Source organism: Ictalurus punctatus, chromosome 29 (genome assembly GCF_001660625.3).
Source record: "Ictalurus punctatus breed USDA103 chromosome 29, Coco_2.0, whole genome shotgun sequence".
NCBI lineage: Eukaryota > Metazoa > Chordata > Actinopteri > Siluriformes > Ictaluridae > Ictalurus > Ictalurus punctatus.
In genome coordinates, this window is record NC_030444.2 from 9,240,187 (window position 1) to 9,261,980 (window position 21,794).

The 21,794-nt window shown below is 39.9% G+C and overlaps 1 protein-coding gene across 2 annotated transcripts; it reads right to left on the minus strand.

The window, feature by feature from the left end:
• Window positions 1-5,410: 5,410 nt before the first annotated feature.
• lpcat4 (lysophosphatidylcholine acyltransferase 4) lies at window positions 5,411-18,239 on the minus strand. Of its 2 annotated transcripts, none has more exons than XM_017461805.3 (13): window positions 17,687-18,239; window positions 16,296-16,659; window positions 16,101-16,213; window positions 15,899-15,959; window positions 15,735-15,793; window positions 14,868-14,902; window positions 14,146-14,200; window positions 13,944-14,026; window positions 13,699-13,824; window positions 10,471-10,621; window positions 10,277-10,369; window positions 8,441-8,576; window positions 5,411-6,086 (listed from the first exon to the last, which is right to left on the minus strand). In XM_017461805.3, the coding sequence occupies exons 1-13, from the start codon at window positions 17,774-17,776 to the stop codon at window positions 5,908-5,910; spliced, it is 1,545 nt and encodes a 514-aa protein (XP_017317294.1). In that variant the 5' UTR covers window positions 17,777-18,239; the 3' UTR covers window positions 5,411-5,907. The 2 variants fall into 2 exon arrangements, with proteins under 2 accessions (XP_017317294.1, XP_017317295.1); XM_017461806.3 differs by lacking the exon at window positions 17,687-18,239 and adding an exon at window positions 17,176-17,367.
• Between the last annotated feature and the right edge of the window lie 3,555 nt (window positions 18,240-21,794).

Consider the following 21,794-nt stretch of genomic DNA (forward strand, 5'->3'; position numbering starts at 1 on the left):
TTCTGCTGCATCAACCTCAGGCATGCTGCTCTGCACAGAATCCTTACCGACAACCATTTCATATGCATTCAATGCACTTAACATTTCCTCTCACGTCCAACCACCTCTGGACTGGACCTCATCTCCATGCCTCTCAAACACCAACTATGCCTTATACAGATTACATCCACCCAAACACACTTCATCTTGCACCAATGCCAACTGTTTATGCAAATAACAAGCAATGGAATCAACAAGGATAGAAATGTTATGCTCTTCTCCTCTTCATATACATTGGGGGGAAAGTATTGAACACGTCAACGTTTTTTTTTTTTTTCCCCATTGTCACACTGAAAACAATAGACAATGCACTCCGCTGCTCATGTTCACCTCACAAGACTCCATTACTAAAGAACAGGCATGTCGGAGCTCGTTTAAAATTTGCTACAACTCATTTGGACAAACCTATGAAATACGGGGAGAGTGTAGTCCTGTCAGAGGAGAACAAAATTGAACTTTTTGGCTGTCATACTACACACCATGTTTGGAGAAGAAATGGCACCTCACATCACCCTTAAAACACTATACCAACAGTGAAGTTTGGAGGTGGAAGCATCATGGTGTGGGGCTGTTTTTCATCACATGGTACTGGCAGACTTTATATAATTGAAGGATCGATGAATGGAGCCTTTTACCAGGAGATTCTTGAGAAGAATCTGCTGCCATCCACGAGGATGATGAAGATGAGACGTGGGTGGACCTTCCATCAGGACAACAATCCAAAACATACAGCAAAGGAAACTCTCAATTGGTTTCAGAGAAAAAAAAAAAAAAATAAATAAATAAATCAAGGTGTTAGAATGGCCCAGTCAATCACCTGACTTGAATCCAATTGAACAAGATTTAAAGACAATATGTTTAGAAGAATGGGCCAAAATGACACCTAAATACTGTGGCTGATTAATTTCTTCATACAGGAAGTGCCTTGAAGCTGTCATTACAAACAAATGCTTCTCTATTAAGTATTACATCAATTTCAGTTAGCGTTTCAATACTTTTTTCCTGTGTCATTCCAATTTATTCTACAGAACTTCATTTATGGAATTTAATATTTGGATTTCTCTATGTGTGGAGTTCTTGAGTGTACACAAAGTCTGGTGAAAATTTCATGTGAATAGTGTCACTGGAAATATATTTACTGAAAAAAAATGTTGACACGTTTAATACTTATTTCCCCGACTACAGTGTCTTTCACTTAAAGAAACATCAAATGCTAATATACTTTTGCAATAAATGTGTCCTTCCTTCTTTCAGACCAGTAATTTGCTCCATTTACATTCACTGGCCTGACCTTTCATTCTCTGCAGCTGTGAGGAAAGCTGTTTTGGAGTGGGAGAAGCACTCCAACTTTGATCGTATGAATTACTACGACATGGCCGAGAAGTCAGAAAAAAAAAAAACTAAAGACCTTAATGTGATGTTGATGCACTGTTGAATTATCATATTTGAAGGTGTTCCAGCTGTAAATCAAATCACAGGTTTATATTAATGCACTTGTTCTAATACATTATCTATAGTAACAACTCATTCACAGGGATTTACCCATAACCAAAGCCTAATAATAAACGGGTTACCAAAATGTGTTCTTTATCCAAATATAAGTAAGTAAGTAAATAAATAAATAAATAAATAAATAAATAAATAATCATAGATATGTCTTCATAGGTGGTCAGCAGCTTGTAAAGGTCAGTTACTTTTTCAAGACAGAGGACTTTGCTCTTTCTGGTTTTTTGGTAACATGACATTTGTACATTCCCTGTTATCTTCAGACTCAAACACCAGTGATGTGCTGGAGCAGCTAGGGGGTGTGGTCAGTAACTCTTAGTAATGCATATAAATCTTATATAAACAAAGCCTTTATACACTATTTATAGAATAAACCACAGCATTTCTTGTATGTTCTGACAGTGTTCAAATTAACTATAGTATATGCTGTATAAGAAAATCCAGCTCACAGGTTCCTTAGTACCAGGGAATATCTGTATGCAAATTATCAAAAAGGTTTAATTTCTACTTCTTTAGGACAATGCACAGGATGTGCCAGCAGCTTGCACAGTAGAGCCAGTAGCATGCCATGCAAGCAATAAAACCACAGCTGAATACATTGAGTCACCAACAAAACTGTATTCTCTAACTGAAACCTGTGATGCACAATCTCTTCCACCTCTCCAGTCTGGGCTGATGACTGATGCCACAGTTCATCCACTGCGCCCTTCCTGTAAAATTCCCAAGTTACCAAATCAGCCATCAAACACCAAAGAAGTGCCCTTGTGCAACAGCTCTGTACTGGTTTCTCCACAGACAGACAAAGCTTATCGAAGTGGTATTCCAACTCTGCAGAAAGACATCACCCAGAATACATTGCAGTTGTTGCATCCACCACCTGGACCTCTACCTGACTGCCAGATTTCTCCAGACCAGAATGCAGGTCAGGGGTTACAATTTTTCTGTCCCAGTTCTGTACCTCCTGTGGTGATTCAAGAGACTGTAGCAAACTCCAACAGCACATTTCAAGCCAATTCGCATGCCCATACCATTCGCAATTTCTACCAGGGGAGAAAAGAACATCTGTTAGGTGTGAAAAACACAGTACCTTTGTTACCTTCTTATACATATAAAACAGCTCATGAAAACTCCAGTTCGACGATAGACAGCAGATTTGAGACCAACTTTCATAGATAAAAATAACTTCATTACTCAATCCTCCTCAACTACAAGGCCAACCATTACTGATCCATTAACTGTTTTCCAGAATGATTCACAATCTACACGTGCTTGCACTGAGGACATTCAAAAAGAAACTGTAAATACAGAAGCTGGTCAACTTAAACAACAAATTACAGCATAATAAGAAGTAAAAGCTTGATCAGTCCAGATCAATCAAGTGTTGGTGGAAATAAGAATACAGAGATGGTCAGTATAAAGAAGAGACAGACAAAAACAAGAGACATTCCAAACCAAAGCAAATGTGATAGCCCAAAAAAATCTAAGTCTAGAGGAAGAAAGTTAGTTGAGATGGAAAACGAAACGGTGAAAAGATCAGCAGTAGTGCAAACTCAGATTATGTACAAACCCATAGAAATAGAGACCATATCCAAGAAAGAGCACAGAAGGGTGACTAAGCAAAACCTGAAAAAGGCTCAAATGGATATGGGACAAAAAAAGGACCGAGGAAATATGGTGTTGAGAAGTTCGAGAAACTGCAAGGTAGTAAAAGTAGTAAGAGATGTGTCCAGTGAAAATCAAAAGAAAAGGGTAAATACAGAAGAAAAGCAAGCTCAAGAGAAACCATAAGGCCTGTGAAAGCTAGAACTAAAGAATGACAAGGGGGTTAATTCTAGAAAAGATACATACACAAATCAACTCCAGACAGAGAGAAAGAAAGTGATCAAAAGTTCAAAGAGTAGCACCAATCCTAAAACACTGGGAGGAAGAAGAACAAGAAACCTTGGTAGTTCACTAGCGAAGGACTGTGAAGGTGTTCAGATTCATATGGACCAAGAGAACCCAAATGTTTTGGTGGACAAGAAAGGAGAAAGACCACAGATATAAGAGCATAAGGAGACCGGCAAGTTAAAACCTGAAGGCGGCTGAAATCGAAGGGGTACAAAGAATGAAAGTCCAAATAAATAACCACAAGAAGCTGCAAGGCAAGAAAAGTGAGCGATGGATTTGGTGAAAATCAGAAAAGGAGGATTAATAAAGAGAAAAGGTAAACAAAGAAAATCAGGAAGAGTAAGCAAACAAGCACCAAAGACTGATGCTAAAAGTAATACTATATTTGTTATGAATACTAGGAGGACCAGGAGGAGTTTTAATTCACTTACAACTAAAAGTTGTAGCTGGAACACAGAATGTGAAAAAAAAAAAAAAGAGTGAAAATTCAAAAGTCTGAAATGGTTGGAGACACAAAACAACCAAAGGTGGAGAGCCAGAAAAATATCAAAGTGGCAAAAATTAAGAGTAGATCTGATTCTGGTATACTGACAGGAAGGAGAACAAGAAGAAAATTTGTGAAGGAAAAAAAAGTTTTAGTTTCCAGTAAGGCTGGTGGTGAAAATGTTCACATTTCCACAAGACGCTATAATGCAACACAAGGGAACAGTGCAGCAGCTTCAGAAAAGCAAGTGGGAAACAGAAAAGAGGGTGTGGGAACTATGACATGCAGCAAAATAACCAACAAATGGAATCTCCAGATTAAAAGGCCTGTAAAAAGCAGCAGTATTGCTACACATCCAAGTAGGGAGAAAAGAACAAGAGAATGTGTTCCAGGGGCTGAGGAAGCTGCAGAGAAAGGTGCTAAAACAAAAGAAGGAGAACCAAACTCGAACACACCCAAAAGACATGACTCATTCAAAAGTATTAGCTCAGCTCTAGATTTTACAGAGAGAACCAGCAGGTTAAAGGAAACGAATGAGACCGAGAGTCAAGGCAAGAATGAGTCCAAGCATGAGCAATGCAAAGCTAAAGATTGTGCTGTGGAGACAAAAGAACAGATGAAAGACTGACAAGAAGCTACACGGCATCACTGCAGCTCCAGGTGGAAGACGATGAGAAAGGGATGATGAAATCAGATGGTAGAAACGGAAGCAAGAATCAAAAGACGGAGACATAAACGAGTGGAGTAAAGAAGCATGTAAGGGAGAAGCAACAGAAAGAGGCAACGTTTGATTTGACAGAAAGTGACAAAAGAAGAAAGGAGCAAAGATGGCAAAAAATGTAGGTGCACAAGGCACACTGTGGCAATGACTACAGAGGTAAAGACTAGAGATCAAGAGATGACCACAGGTACTATAACTACAAGAAAGAAAATGAGTTCAGAACACAAGCATATGGAAAAGCAGAGGAAAAAGGTGACAAAAGAAACTGAAGACAGCTTCATAGGCCAAGCCCATGGGCAGAGGGAGACCAAGAATAAGCAGAGAGACTGAAGAGCTCGCAACAAACATGACAAGTTATTTGTTCTGGTCACTCCTCAAATTAGACAAGAATCAAGAACAGGAAGCAATAAGAGAAAACTAAAGAAGCCAAAAATAAAAAGGGCAAGTGGTGACAAGAATGTGAGCAGCAGCACAAAAAAAAAAAAAAAAAAAAGAAAAAAAATGAAAAAGTAAAACAATCTAAACAGCATCAGGAAAAACTGGTCATGACCAGTATGAGTGTATGCAGTTATAAACCCAAGCCACTGTTTCTACAGAGGCCAAAGATACCAACAAACATGAAGTGCAAAGACGGACATGAATTAAACCTACAGCCTCACCTGTGACGAAAAGAAGAAAAAGGAGGAAAAAGAGAAACCAACTCAACCCAAACATCGGTCAAAGAAGAAGAAACTAAAAGAAAGGTGAAGTGATGAGATAGGACAAAATGACCATATTATGAACTGTTTTATTTACAACCATAATATATTAAAATGTAAAATGGCTTGACAATATTATTTATAGGAAGGCTCCTTAGGCTCACAAGTAGAGATATAAAAGACACACAGACATACAAAACAAAATCCTTCAGCAAACATTAAAAAACAAAACAAAAAACAAACAGTAATAGTACCAAGGCACTAAGGTTCTTGATTGTATAGTGACTGTATAGTAGCATTTAATGGTGTACTAATGACTTTGGGTTACAGTGAATGCAAAAAATAAAAGAAATAATACAAAAAAAAATAAATACCACAAAGAGTCCATCACACAGACCTGTAAACATTGAATGTATACTAAAACGCACACACAATCTCCTCTCATCTTTTGCAAGTCCATACAAAAACATACAGTCTTTGTTAAAATCCATTGCTATGTGGATAGCGTGTACGTTCATAATTATCCTGGTTTTCCTAATAAAATACAGCATATAATTCAAACGAATTCTTCAGTCACACTTTTCGTTCAGTCCATTTCGGTTATGAACGCCGTTATTGCGACCGGTCTTTCCATTCGGAACGCCGTTGTGATTTCTGTCCGCCACGAGTCTTAGTTCCTCATGCTTGAAGTATTCTTTGAAGAGCTTCTCATATATTGGGTGAGTCGTTAGCAAGTCATACAATGCACCTAAGAGAGAGGGAAAATAAGAAGTCACTGATTATTAGACATTATTCCACATTGCTGCTGAATTCTCAAATCTGATGCCATTCAAATCAGCAGTTTATATTAATAAAAACTAATTTGAATACATTATAATTTCTATACAACAGCTCATTCACAGAATATGGAAGACATGCCACATCAAAAAATAATAAACTGGTTAGAACAAACACCAAAAAAAAAAAAAAAAACATTTAAAGAAAATGCATAATTAATGGTTAGGAGTTTTTCCATTTAACATTTATGGAAGGAGTCTCCAGTTTCAGTGCTTTGTAACAGTCCTCTTCCACCACAAGGATGTTTTCTTTAGAACACATTGCACTTTATTTTTGACTAATTAAACTGTAACTAATTAACTTTAAGTTAATTTCTTAAAGTGGTGCCTTCCCAAAATGGCAGCTGCAGTCTGAGGGTGCATTTCCCCATTCCCTTGAGGGGGAGAAAAAAAAAAAAAAACCAAAAAACACACAAACCAGCGATCTCTGGTTTTCAGTGAACCACTACCATCCTGTAGTTCCCTTAAAGTTTTGACCATTATTCCCCATCCCCCAATAAAGGCATTATTACTGGCCTTAATGACTATAGGCCAGTGACACGGACCTCAGTGGTGAAGTCCTTTGAGTATCTGGTTTCAGATCACTTGAAATCAACCATAGAACCTCTACTGGACTCTCTACAGTTTGCCTATAGGCCAATCATTATACCGTACAGCATTCTGACATGAACACATCATTCCCGAAATGAACCACCAGAAGCTCTTACAACTTCACATCCATCTGAGCACTTGTCAGGGGAGAACTGATTTCCTATGGCTAGGTCATCACTTGCGAACCTCTCTAACCATCAGCACAGGTGTACCTCAAGGTTGTGCTCTTTCTCCAGAACTGTTTTCACTTTACACAAATGACTGCTCATCCAACAACCCATACATCAAGCTTTTAAAGTTCAGACGCCACAACCATGATGGGCCTCACATCAAACAATGAGGAGTCCATGTACAGGACAGAGGCAGCAAATCTTGTCTCATGGTGAACAGAACATGTTGACAGCTGAGATGCTTGTGGATTTACATTTGAAAAAATAAATTAATTAAAAGGAGGTTTAAAAAGAAAAAAAAAAGAAAAAAAGAAACCACCCCAACACCCCCCTGGAGTCAACTATGTTATCGGGAACCACCTTCACCAACACCCTGAAATGGGACAAAAACATTCATGATACTATTAGGAAAGCCACTCAAAGGCTGTTCTTTCTGAGACACCTTAGGAGGCTCAACAGGTTCAGTCAATACTGTCAATTTTTACTCAGCCACCATAGAGAGCATCCTCACCACTCAATCTAGTTCCCCATCTGCCTCTGCCCTTTTCAATTCCAACCCGACTACAACGGGTCATTCGCTCTGCTGAGAGGATCATCGGTCACAAGCTTCTCTGCAGCAAGAGCCTGTATTCCTCCAGAACTAAGCAGAGAGACTAAAAGATCTTTGTAGACAATACACATCCCAGCAGCCACCTTTTTGCCCTTCTACCAGCTCACAATTGTACAAAGCAATTGCCACCTGCACATCACGCCACCAACAGAGCTTCTTTCCATGACCCATTCAATTACTGACCTATTGAGCTCATACACAGCATTCTACATACACCTACTGGCTTGCTCCACAGTAGCATGCACCCTTAATTACAATTAGACATGCGTCTCAATTCACTACTGCAAATTCCAATCCATTTAAAGTCGATTGCAGCGTAGTCATTGACGCTGCCATTACGGTTACCATTTTTGCTGTGCCTGTTTCTATTCTTATTTAATGTTTAGTACTTTTGTTGTTATTTATTGTTGAATGTTGCTGTTGTTGAGTGCATGGCTGCTCACTGGAAGCTCTCGTTAATGTTCTTGTGACCAAATCAAATTCCTGTATGTATATTATACTGGCTATTAAAAGGTTTTCTGATCTGATTTGGAGTCTGAAAAAAAAGTTTACAGCTGCTAAAACACAGGGAACTAACACGACTCATGGATTAGAATCACAGATTGTAATCATTGACAAATTGCAGTAGTATATAAACCACTTCAGGAGATGCTGTTGTAAGAAAAGAATCAACTTCAGGGTGGTAAGTGTTACACCGTTTCAAGTCAGGTCGCATCACACCACGCCATCGTTCATTATTTTCCCACACCACCACGGCTGGTCATGTTTTATTCCTTACATATTGCAATCAAACATTAAATATTTAAAAAGGTTGAAATATTTTGAATGATTAAAGTACTTTGTTTAAACTACTCTACTGTATGTTTGATGAAGTGGTCACGTTTCTTGTACCAACCCTCAGTTGGTTGTCCTCTGTTGGTCAACTCCGAGTACATCTCCGCAATGTTGTGTTGAGGGAATCCCACCAACGCTGCCATCAGGCCGGAGAGGTCCTCTGCACTTAGCAAGCCGTCACCATTACTGTTGTACAGCTGCAGAAATGCACACGGACATGAGTTTCATATGCATATTCTTTTTTCCGTATACTCAATGCACAGATTTCAGGTCACATGATGATTTAACTGAAAGAAAGTAGGAGGTGGGTATACTAGTATAAATAAGATGCTGGTAGAGAATTATCAACTGTTAGACTCTCATTTCAGGGTCATCATCACATTGATATTTAAAATTTTCAGCATACGTTATTTAGCAATAGTTACAAATATAAATAAAATTTGCATTTTTAGGGGGCCCTTGGCTTCTGGGGGCACAAGGCAGTTGCCTACCTTTGTCTAGTGCCAAGTCCACCCCTGAGTGTGGAGACAAGCAATACGCATTTCATTCAGCTAGGTAACTTAAGTTAGAATCAGTCACTTAGATGTGTGCTAGCATGGGAAAATCCTTCACACGATCAGATGGAGACATTTTCTACTATATATAGTTCTGAAAACTACAGACCAAAATATCCAAGATACATGTACAACAAGATCACACGTAACGTTAAAAGAATTGCAGAATGATTACTTCGAACGGTCAAAAAGAAGAAAATCCATTACAATTCCACTGAAAGACACTTGCGTACTGAGAACCAAGATTAAGCTCCATCAAAGTGATGGAACAACCAAAGTTTGGAGAAAGAATGGATCTGCTCATAATCAAAATCATACAAGCTCAGCGATATAGCATGGTGGAGGTAGTGTCATGGCTTGGGCTTCCATGGCTGCTTCTGGAACAGACTCACTAATCTTTATTGATTATGCAACACATGATGGTCACAGCAGAATCAATTCAGAAGTCTACAGAAACATTTTGTCTGCCAATTTACAAAGAAACGCATTCAATTTAATTGGGAGGAACTTAATCATGGAGCAAAAACATTGATCCAAAGAAGGGGGGGGAAAAGAAAAAAAAAAAAAAAAAAAAGCAGAACACAACAAAAGGACTTCATCAGGGGGAAAAATGTGATTTTAGACTGGCCAAGTCAATCACCAGACCTTAAGCCAATTGAGCATGCATTTCACCTCCTGACGAGGAGACTGAAGGGAAAAACCCCCAAAACAAAACGATAACCGAAAGAAGCTGCAATACAAGCATGTAAAAGCATCACAAGGGACATGCAACCAAATATTAAGTGTACTTTAATTTGATGTGCATTTGCTCGTCTACTGTAACAATTGGGTGACCTGCCACCAAAGGTGCCATGCTCCCAGTTGTTTAACACAACTACTGTAGACGTAAAGATCAGGAAATGAAAGCTAAAATTCTACTCAGTCATCTCATTCATCTTTTCTTCTCAAACCCAAATGTCTTCAGTGTCTAGCAAAACAAAAATTACAGGCATTGCTGTTCCAATACTTTCAGAGGGGACTGTATATATAGATGCAATGAAAGTAAAATTAGACTCTTGATAAGATGTAAACAATTCAACCAAGTGAGAAGTTCTGCAATAGACAATTATCCACAGTGGGGTCATTCAGGTAAGCTAAAGTTAGATTTGTTGTGTGGTCAAGTCAATAACTAAGCGATAGTTGTGTTGTGGTTTCTGAAGGTATTATTATCTGGGATTATCCATGTTCAAACTGAAAGGTATACATGTACCAGCATGGCAGCCTCAGGCTCTTTTGTCACCAATACAAAAGGATCCACTACAGCTCTTGAACATGTATTTAAGACCCATACACCACAAACTCACCGGGAACGCAGTGTGAAGGAGAGACTCTGGTGTCCTGAGTCTTGCAGCCCTACACAAGCTCAAACACAGCAGCCTCAGATCCAATGTGTCACTCTAAATCAAACAGCATTTTATTAGTGCAATTGTACACAAAATACCATTTATATTTACACACATGTGTAGCTGATGTTTGCATATGTGCGGTGCCACACTACCTTGGAGTAGAAGGAACAGATTTGTGCTGCTGTCCGTCTGTCCGAGAGCCCCAACAAGGAAATCAAGTGATCAACGGTGACCATGACCTGCCCTGAGTGACAGCTGTCAATCATTGTGTTGATCACAGTCTCCACTTGAGCATTACTTACACTAGAGAGATAATCAGAGTAAATGGATGACAGTGTTAGGGGGAAAAAAAAAAAAAAAGCAAGAGTCTTATATACATGAATCTTTCACAGTCACATACTGGTTTGAATGAGACTTGTTGAAATCTGGCAACCAGTGGCTGAGCAAAATTATAAAAAGGTGCACAGAAACTGCAATTATAGTATATAAAAAAAATAAAATAAAAGTGGAGTCACATGGGCCGGGAATCGAACTGCCAACCCTACGATTAGTGGACAACCCGCTCTACCAACTGATGCATGCTACTGCATTTTTGTAAAACACTCCATTAACTTGGATTTGCATTCAAGTTGAAAGAATCTTTAGGTATTAATTTTAAGATTGCATTTTAATAAAAATATAGGCAACTTTAATACTGTATACAATTTCAGCTACACTGTCCACTACTAACACACATACACTCACTGGTTACTTTAATAGGAACACAGGTACACCTCATTTATACGATTGTTCAAACAGTCAAACCTAAAGTCATGCTGATACAAATCAAGAGCTTTAGTTAAATGTTCACATCAAAACATCAGAATGGGGGAAAATATTCTGTGATTTGGCATGGTAGTTGCTGCCAGACAAGCTGGTTTGAGTATTTCAAAATCTGCAGATCTCCTGGGATTTTCATAGACGGACAGACAGAGATGCAAAAAACAAAAAAAACAAACAAAAAACAACAAAAAAAACCCCACCATTTAGTTAGTGGCAGGTTCCACTCCTGTCAGCCAAGAACAGATCTCCGAGTCTGAGGCTACAGTGGTACAGGCTCTGAGAACTACACAGCTGAAGACTGTAAAAATGTTGCCTGGTCTTTTTCCATTCTTCAACTATTCAGTTTCGGTCAGTCTGTGCCCACTGTAGCTTCAAATTCCCTTTCTTGGCTGACAGACATGGAACCTGATGTTGTATTTGTTGGGTTTTTCCTTCACAGCTCTCACAATGTTTCGGTCATCAGCCATGTTCCTTGATTGACTCATTCGGTGTCTGTTGCTCAGTACACCAGTGGTTTCTTTTTCAGGATATTCCAAATTGTTGTATTGGCTATACCCAAAGTTTGTGCAATGATTTCCCCACTTTTCTCAGCTTCAAAATAGCTTGCTTTTCTCCCATAGACAGCTCTCTGATCTTCATGTTGGCTTATCCTTTTTTAAACAACAAATGCAGTGTTCACAGGTGAAACTGAAGGCTAAAACCAAAAGTAGATGTTCACAGCAAATTATGTTTAAATAATAAATCTAACAGGACACACCTGGGTAACAAAAAACACGAGTCAGCCCCATGTTCCAATATTTTTGCTCACCTACAAATTGGGTGGTCTGATACAAAACATGCTACATTCTATGTCTTCATATACAGTATCTCACAAAAGTGAGTACACCCCTCACATTTTTGTAAATATTTGATTATATTTTTTCATGTGACAACCCTGAAGAAATGACACTTTGCTACAATGTAAAGTAGTGAGTGTACAGCTTGTGTAACAGTGTAAATTTGCTGTCCCCTCAAAATAACTCAACACGCAGCCATTAATGTCTAAACCGCTGGCAGCAAAAGTGAGTACACCCCTAAGTAAAATGTCCAAATTGGGCCCAATTAGCCATTTTCCCGTCCCGTGTCATGTGACTTGTTAGTGTTACAAGGTGTCAGGTGTGAATTGGGGAGCAGGTGTGTTCAATTTGGTGTCATCACTCTCACACTTCCTCATACTGGTCACTGGAAGTTCAACATAGCACCTCATGGCAAAGAACTCTGAGGATCTGAAGAAAAGAATTGTTGCTCTACATAAAGATGGCCTAGGCTATAAGAAAATTGCCAAACCCCGACACTGAGCTGCAGCACGGTGGCCAAGACCATACAGCAGTTTAACAGGACAGGTTCCACTAAGAACAGGCCTCGCCATGGTCGACCAAAGAAGTTGAGTGCACGTGCTCAGTGTCATATCCAGAGGTTGTCTTTGGGAAATAGATGTATGAGTGCGGCCAGCATTACTGCAGAGGTTGAAGGGGTGGGGGGTCAGCCCATACGCCACACACTGCATCAAATTGATCTGCATGGCTGTCGTCCCAGAAGGAAGCCTCTTCTAAAGATGATGCACAAGAGAGCCTGCAAAAAGTTTGCTGAAGACAAGCAGACTAAGGACATGGATTACTGGAACCATGTCCTGTGGTCTGATGAGACCAAGATAAACTTATTTGGTTCAGATGGTGTCAAGCGTGTGTGGCGGCAACCAGGTGAGGAGTACAAAGACGAGTGCGTCTTGCATCCTCAAACGGAAGGTGGAGGAGCACAGGGTTTCGAACATCTCCATGATGACATCACAGAGCTGGCGGGAGTGGAAGAGGACTCCAGTGGCAACCTGTGAAGCTCTGGTGAACTCCATGCCCAAGAGGGTTAAGACAGTGCTGGAAAATAATGGTGGCCACACAAAATATTGACACTTTGGGCCCAATTTGGACATTTTCACTTAGTGGTGTACTCACTTTTGTTGCCAGTGGTTTAGACATTAATGGCTGTGTGTGGAGTTATTTTGAGAGGACAGCAAATTTACACTGTTATACAAGCTGTACACTCACTACTTTACATTGTAGCAAAGTGTCATTTCTTCAGTGTTTTTCACATGAAAACATAATTAAATATTTACAAAAATGGGAGGGGTGTACTCACTTTTGTGAGATACTGTAAATACTAGGAAATAAAAGCTGAAATTCCAAAAAATCTTCTCATATTCATCTTTTCATCTCAAACCCAAATGCATTCAGTCTACAGCAAAAACAAAAATTGGCCTTGCCCCGTCTGAAACCATCAGAATCGCTGTATGTGTGAAAATCCCAGCAGAATCTCAAATACTCAAACCAGCCCATCTGGTACAAACAACCATGAATCTCAGATCAAAAATGTTCCCCATTCTGATGTTTGATATGAACATTAATTACAGCTCTTGAGTTGCAGATTGCATGATTTATATTGCACTGCAACTGCATGAATGAAGAGGTATACGGGTGTTCAAAAAAAAACCAAAAAAAAAAAAAAAAAAAAACCACACAGCTTACCCTTGACATTTGAGTATTTTCAGAGTTTCCCTGGAAGGAGACTCGAGAGGAAGAGAGAGGCCGCCCAACTTCGTAACAGGAAAAAGCCCCTCCATCACATAGTCTGTAGCCGGAACTCCCAGGACTCTGAAACACACACATAGGCATAACATAAAAATCTTCAGGCAACTGATGTTGCACATCAGAAAATCCATATACCATTAAAAAAATGGCAAATTTAACCAGCATCTCAAAATATGACTCACTTGGCCATGAGTTCCTGAACATTATCTGCAAATAACTCTGGGTTCTCCTTTTCCTCCTGGGAGGGTGTGTAGACAGGCAGGAACTATGGCGAAAGAAAAACATTTAACGCCGGAGTTTATTGCCCTCGGTTGAGTTGAAATGAAAGTTATAGGGAGACTGATTTATTTAGAGAGATAGCAGTCACAGAAGCCCATACAGTACCTCTACTGTAACGTTGGTGTAGAACTGAGCCGCAGTGTACCAGAGACAATCGAGCCTGCAACAAAAAGAACTACACCTTGAACGTCAACGTACTTTCAGAATCATGTAAACAGTCAGGTTATGCGATACAACAACAATTTATTATAACCATTATGATTTATTCAATAGCACTGTTGAATTCTCACATCTTGATTACTGGGAAGTTGTTTTGTACAACAGCAGCTCTGGACAGGTTTATATTAAACACACTCGCCATAGATACTGTAGCAATAAATAAATAAGTAAATAAATAAATGGGACTTGTACAGTGAACACATTACATACATGTTTCCTATGAGGGGATGAATATTTAGTATTTGGAAGGAATCTCCAGTATCAGGGTTTTGTGCCAATAAAGGCACAAAGTAAAGCGTTCTGACATGGGAAAATCTTCAGAACAGAGGACTTTGCGCTTTCTGGTTTCTTGGCAACAAGACAAGCAGGTTTTTTGGTTGTCTTATTAACTTCAAGAGAAAGAACGAGACTGGTGAGAGAAAACTCGAGTCTAGCTGCTACAACAGTGAAAGTTAAAACAGGCACCAACTTCTGCAGACATTCTACATCATTATCAGGAGTTTGCAGTGGATATCAGTCCCTACTGTCACGAAGACGGGCGATGCGGACTAATAAACATGCTTGTTTGCTGCATTTCATTTTTATTTATTTATTTTTAAGTTCCTTACCATGATACTCCTTTCCAAGTCCAACGCACAGTGTCCTGCAAAAGAGACAATTTAGAAATTAAACAAAATTGAACAGACAATTTTTTTTTTTTTTGTTTTGGCGGGCGGGGCGGGGGGGTTAGTTTTGGTAAACTAAAATAATAAATAAAGTAAATGCTAAACAGTATACTAACTTGCAAGTTTTAATGCCAAAGATAAAAAAAAAAAAAAGTCCTTAAAAAAAAGGCTCAGCTGGTTAGTTTTGTAACTATTAAGTATTTTATCTTGTGCAGTTTTATACCATTTTAGCAAGTATTTGTTGTTTATCCCTTGCTTATTGATGTGTGTATATTCGTGTTACCTAATTATTAATCCCCCCACATTGTTGATAAAATGCCATAGTTAAAAAGAGAATCTTACCCAAATTATCATTTTCTTCTCACCTTTATAAAGAATATTACTCTATATATTTATCTTTAAGAAGTGCACATTGCATGTCAATACTAGCTTTGCATGAAATCTTAAAAACAAACAAACAAAAAAACCCCACCTTTTTTTTTTTTTTACTGGCCTGCATGTGGTAAAAACTTGATGACTCACTTGTCACTACACCATGCATTTTTACTAAATCCATTTTGCATCAGTTTATTTTTGCAACTTTCACCCTTTAACAAGTTACACAGCCTCAGGTTACACTTCTGAATAGGCTCAAATTTCAAAATCATGCTTTTCAGCATAACTGACAACTACTGTCAGCAGACATCATGTTTCTACATGGTCTTTTAGGTCAGTGTGTCTCCAGCTTGGCTATCAGCATGAAAAGATGTCCAGCATTCAACTGCCTAATTAAATATAGCGTGTTGTAGTTGTGTCATGTTTCTCACTTACTATTTTATTAGGGTAGTGAAGCAACACTGGCTGAACTGGAACGCCTGCCAAGAAAGCACCTGAGAGACAGCGGGAATCAAGTAAGAATCCAGTGTTGCAGTTATGCTGAATATCATTTTCCCCCCATTCATATTTCTTCACGTTATTTTATCATCACCACTTACCTGGCTTGAATTTGATGAGGACTCGACCATTTGTGGTTGTTCCTTCAGGGAACATTAGCATCTGGAGAAACACAGAGGTAGTGTGTGAACAGGTGGTCACATTCACACACTTGCTCTTAACTGTGACGCAGCTCGGCGTGTCATTCTAGAGTGACCCGCTGCAGTCAAGGGCTCTCAAATGACCTTTGACCTCACATCATACCTGAGGCCAGTAGCCGTTGGAAGTGAGTCTTTCTTTGATTTGAGACACGCACTTCCTCCTCGACTCAGGATCTTTCCGGCTAACCAACACGGACTGGTTAAACTCCAAAAGTGCTGAGAGAGAAAGAAAGAAGAAACATTTGTCTCCATCCCATCATCATCTAAACTCTCCCCAAGTGTTTGATGCATGTCTCACCTCCAATAACTGGAAGGTTGGAATTCTCAGAGCGCGACACCACTGTAGGCAGTCCAACTAGGCTGAGGACCAGCATGTCCAGAAAGCCACTGTGGGGTGCCACAGCCAACACCGGTGCCTCTTTCTGTGTAGCCTGCCGACCTTTGACCTTTATCCAGAGGAAACCCATGGAGAAGAACACGGATCGACTCAAGAAGCACATGATTGGATGAAAAAACCAATGTCTCCAGCCTTGGACCGGTTTCGCCCTCTCCTCCTGCGACAGACCGGCTAGTCGGAGCCGAGCGACGGCCCACATAAGCAGGAAGGAGAGGATGGCAAGAGTGATGCGAACGGGGAAGAACACACAGCCCAGTATGACATTCTGTGAAGAGAAAGGATGAGTTACACAAGAATACATGGTATTCTTTGCAGATTTACGCACAGCAAGGATTTCATGATTTTGGGACGGCCAGGTTGTGCAGATGCTTGGACACAGTACAGTTTATTCGACACTACAGCCACGAAGGAGAAATTTTATTTACTTTTTTTTTTTAAAACACAGAATGGTCCTTTATACTGTAGACATGAATGTTTGCATTTTATATGCAATGTGGTTGGGAAAATAAAATCAGCTTATTTGCCTACGGAGGTCATGCTTAGAAAGCTCAACTTGGCTGAACTGCACACAGTGTTTATCAGGGTGTAACGTTCTAACAAACTCTTTAAAGACGACGTGTTGTTTGGGACACAGCCATAATTATTTAAATCTCGCATAGCATTTACTTTGCATTCCAAACTGCGTCCTACGGCGTTAATTAAAACTAAACGACGCCATATAGAAATTTAAATATATAATACACGTTTTAATTATCATATATTTTAATACGTTTTGACATACTGTTCGTGACGTTAACGAGCGGTTTCCTATGTAGCACCGAGACTTCTGCACGTTTACACAAGTTCCCCCCTCCCCGAGCTATGCGTTAATCAAACGCATACTTTCAGCGACTTCAACGCGTCCCATAGACGCGTTTCTACACCGCTCCTACACGAGCCTTTTCCATCGAAAACGTTTCATCATCGCTGTCCTGAAAGAATACTTGCTAGTAAAATATATATATTATTGCTATTACACGTTTAACCCCACCCCCCCAAAAAAACACATCGCCCTTGAAGAGCCTGCGCAAAACCAGCGCAGTACTGGCGCACAAACTCCCATGAAGCAATGAACACGCGCGAGCTGACCTCTAATTGGAAGAAAGAAAGAAAAACACAACACACACCCATACATCACACCGACGGTTTTAAAGGCTCCGTCAATGTATATGCAAACTTTTTATCGCACTATTTCATTTAAAAAAAAAAAAAAAAAAAAAAAAAGGAGGTACAAACTCAACGATATATCATACCCGAATCGTTTGAGCCGTGGTCAGTTTGACCTCGTGGACGAACGGGTGAGTGTGAATGTAAGTCGCTGAAGCTCCTCCACATCTCTCCATGGCCACTCAGTCAATCCGGCTGAAGGAACTTTCAGGACAAGCTATTTATTTCAAGCTATTTAAAGTCTTTCTATTTCAGCAGAACAAGTCACTCCGGTCTGTTTCACAGTGAAGTCTCCTGCAGGAATTCTCCAGTGTTGTTTTGACTCAAACCTCCAAAGTGCCCCTGAATTTAATAATAATAATAATAAAAGCCTCGGTACATAAACCGAAAGCAGTTGTTTTCGGGATGTTCTGGGGGATTCAGAAGCAGTGTTTCTCCTCCTACTCCACCCACATGGCTGAAGAAGTGAAGTGATGTGATGTCAAGGAAGAAAAGGGTTTTTAAAGCCAGCCGTGTTACCTGAAGCCACCCCCACTGTGTTCACTAATAATTAACACTATCACTTCACATCACATCTCTTCCAGTCAAACTCGTTCCTATGAGTAACACAGACCGGAATGGCGCATTTGATTAGCAGCAGTTTCACAACACATCTCGTTTTTGTTTTTCAACCAGGAAGTTTCTTCACCACCTTTAGTCGTTACTCTTCAGTTTTCACACTTAGGTTTGTAATCCAACCCAAATTATCTCAACCGGCTGCTCTACTTTCTTCCTTCCCGTCTTCACAACTTGTTCTTGTGTCCTTCTTTAAGGAGAGGAAAACAAACAAAAACAACAATAGTTTGAAAGTTTGGCATCTCACCTCCATTTACAAGCACACAATGGACACTCCAAAATCACGCAAAACTGTTTTAAAGTCTGTTTGTTTGTTTTAAAGAAAAAATGGTTTTAATATCTTTAGTCTGTCCATCCATTTATCATACCACTTATCCTATACAGGGTCGTGAGGGAGCATGGGATCTATCCCGGGAACTTGGGGGCACAAGGTGGAGGACACCCTGGACGGGATGCCGACCCGTCGTAGGGCGCAATCACACACATTCACGCATTACGGATCATTTAGAAATCCCAGTCGGCGTACATTGTATGTCTTTGGACTGGGGAGGAAACCGGAGTACCCGGAGGAAACCCACAACACACTGGAAGAACACGTAAGCTCCATGCACAGAGAGCTTACGTGGGATTTATACCCCAAACCCAGAGGTGCGAGGCAAATGTGCTAACCACTAGCCACCAAACAAAAGATCAAACGGTTAAACAATACAGACAATTTTCTGTAACAGCCTTCTTTGCTCATATTTACCAAGGGTGACAATATTAGTTGAGGCCACTGTATATGAGCTCAAAAACACCCATAATTGGCTAGTGTCACTGTGATTGACAGAGGAGAGAGAATAATGCCAGCCACCCCTCCCAAACTGAGATCACGGCCCATTTTGCTCCCTTGGTTCCTGGCCACGTATGGCTATGTCTTCATCAGGATTCATATGCAGGAATCTTCCATCTTTAGGGTAAACATAAGTAAGCGTTCATATTCGCAACATTTTGAGTCTGGAAGTGTCTTTTTAGTGGCGTTTTTAAACAAGAACAAAGAATACAACAAGGATATAAAGTTTGAAAAGAAGAGCATTGTCAGCATTAAAGACTTTCAGAAATAAAGATAGCACACTGTACTATTCCTAGTTGCTGGGGTGGGTACTTTGTGCTACCGTAGCTCTTCTGTGGGATCGGACCAGACGGGCTAGCCTTCAATCCACACATGCATCGTTGAGCCTCGGCCGCCCATGACCCCGTTGCCGGTTGTCATTCTTTGAACCACTTTTGGTAATTACTAACCACTGCATACTGGGAATACCCCACAAGACCTGCCGTTTTGGAGATGCTCTGACCCAGTCGTCTAACCATCACAATTTTGCCGATTGTCAAAGTCACTCAGATCCATCCGCTTACCCATTTTTCCTGCTTCCAACACATCAACTTCGAGAATTGACTGTTCACTTGCTGCCTAATATACACAGGAGTGTTCAAGTAGCAGGGCTGCCACATTTAAACCCTTGTTTGCCTGTGATTTGTACACTGCCTCATTTGCAAGTTAGTTTGGATAAAAGTATTTTTAAAAAAGAAAATATTTATTAAAAAAATTATCCTTCAGCATCTGGCATCCCAGTCACATCAGTGACGTTTGGATAAATATCATTTTACCAGCGCACAAGAAATAAAGAACACTAATAGCCTGACTGAATAAATCAGCCTCCACAGCTTGCTGATCCACAAGTAGAAAATTAGATTTATTTAAACATAAGAGCGTCCTCCCCGGTCTCCACTGTGTTATTATATTTTGTCCATGCATTATAGCGGACCCAAAAGAATGCTGCTTAACTTTAAAAAAAAATAAAATAATAATTTTTACCCTGCCTTTTTGGAAACACACTCTTTTACTGTTGCTGAAACGACATCATTTTGTACCTTGACCTATCTAAACAAAGAAACCATATCTCATCCTTTCCTGCAAATTATCTAGTCATATTTACAGATACTAGTGCTGTATGGACAAATGAAATCGTCCGATCTACTCTGACACGGTCCTTCCTAAATGGCCAGGTTGTAAAAACCATTGGCAGGCAGTGCAGTGATGCTGTGGAACAGGTATTACAGGTCAACAAGTTTGTGAGGGGTGTGTTTGGTTTCTGTTTGCAAATGGCTGTAGTTAACCCCAGACATGAAACATATACAGGGAATGTGGTCTTTTGACATTTCAGAACATTTGACCTTTAAAATAAGCATGACGTAATAAGCATGAAGTAATTGAATAATGAACACACAGCTGTTACAGTGCTCCAACAAGATCCAATACAACAGTCACAAGAGTGATACGGTTTCCCGGGTACGGGAGCGGACACGATGCATTTACTACTTTCATTTGCAATAGCCAGTAACTGCATTGTTTGTGTAGTGAATGGTGCTGTATATGAAGTTTTATGGTAATCCTCAGACCGTATGTGTGTTGTGATGGCACATCCATACGTTTCAGTGATGGGCTTTATTTATCTCCATTGCCACAGATGTGGAAGAACATCTCTTGCATCAAATCTGCCATATTTAGTGTCTACGTTAAACTGTTGAACTACATCAACAAAGCCTTTCCCGGAAACAAAGTCGTATGGCCGAGCATTTTTACAGCAGAGTGCAACACATTTATCTGTAGTTTCTTGCTTAATATAAGCAGGAAGAAGTGCTTTATGGTGGAATGAGAGTTTACTTTGACTCTGGAGAACGGAGCAGACATGCCAGATTTGGGCCCACTGTAAACGAATACTTTTGCACAACTTACGTTCAATTCTTTTCCATTTTTTTTCAGCAACAATTGAAAATTGTTTCCAAATGTCGGACTTGCCTTGCTTTGTTTTTGTGAAGTAAATAGCCACTTTAATGTTCTTCTCAACTTCATTTGTTGACTCCGTTCTTGTTACACGCCCACAGGATCCCAATCTCAATGCAGCCCTCCACCCTGAGGAAACCCCCGAAGTAGGGGGAGAATATGCACGCTCCACACACACACAGGGCGGAAACAGGATTCAAGCCCCCAACCCCAGAGGTGCTAGGCAACAGTGCTAACCACTAAGCCACACCAGTAAGGGGGATGTAAATTACTAATTTGTTTATATTTAGACTAGTCGAACAAAAAAATAACTGTATAGGTAGGTGAGATTGGTCAAACTGAGTGAGTGGAAAAAAAAAAAGCAGTCCCTTGCACACCTCAGTGTTAAAACCAAAGTACACTCACAGTAGTGGCATGTCAAGATGGAAAAAAATATCATATCACCATACTTGAAGACATTGTGCTCTTGGTAAACGCGCTTTATAACAGCTATGTGTCATTCACGAATTTACACATAGTTAGATGAACAATTTTTTTTTTTTTTTATAGAAAGACAAGACAAATAGTTCCTCTAGACACTCTTGATGAAAACTTAATTCTAAATGTATCCGAAAAGTGATGGCTGTCTATAGCTGTAGTCTATGGCTGCAAATAGTGCTTCGAAAGCTATGAAATATGGTATTCCGCCTCGAACGCCTTTTTTTTAATCTGACGAGAAATACCCAACGCAGAGACAATACTCTAATGTGTTTAAG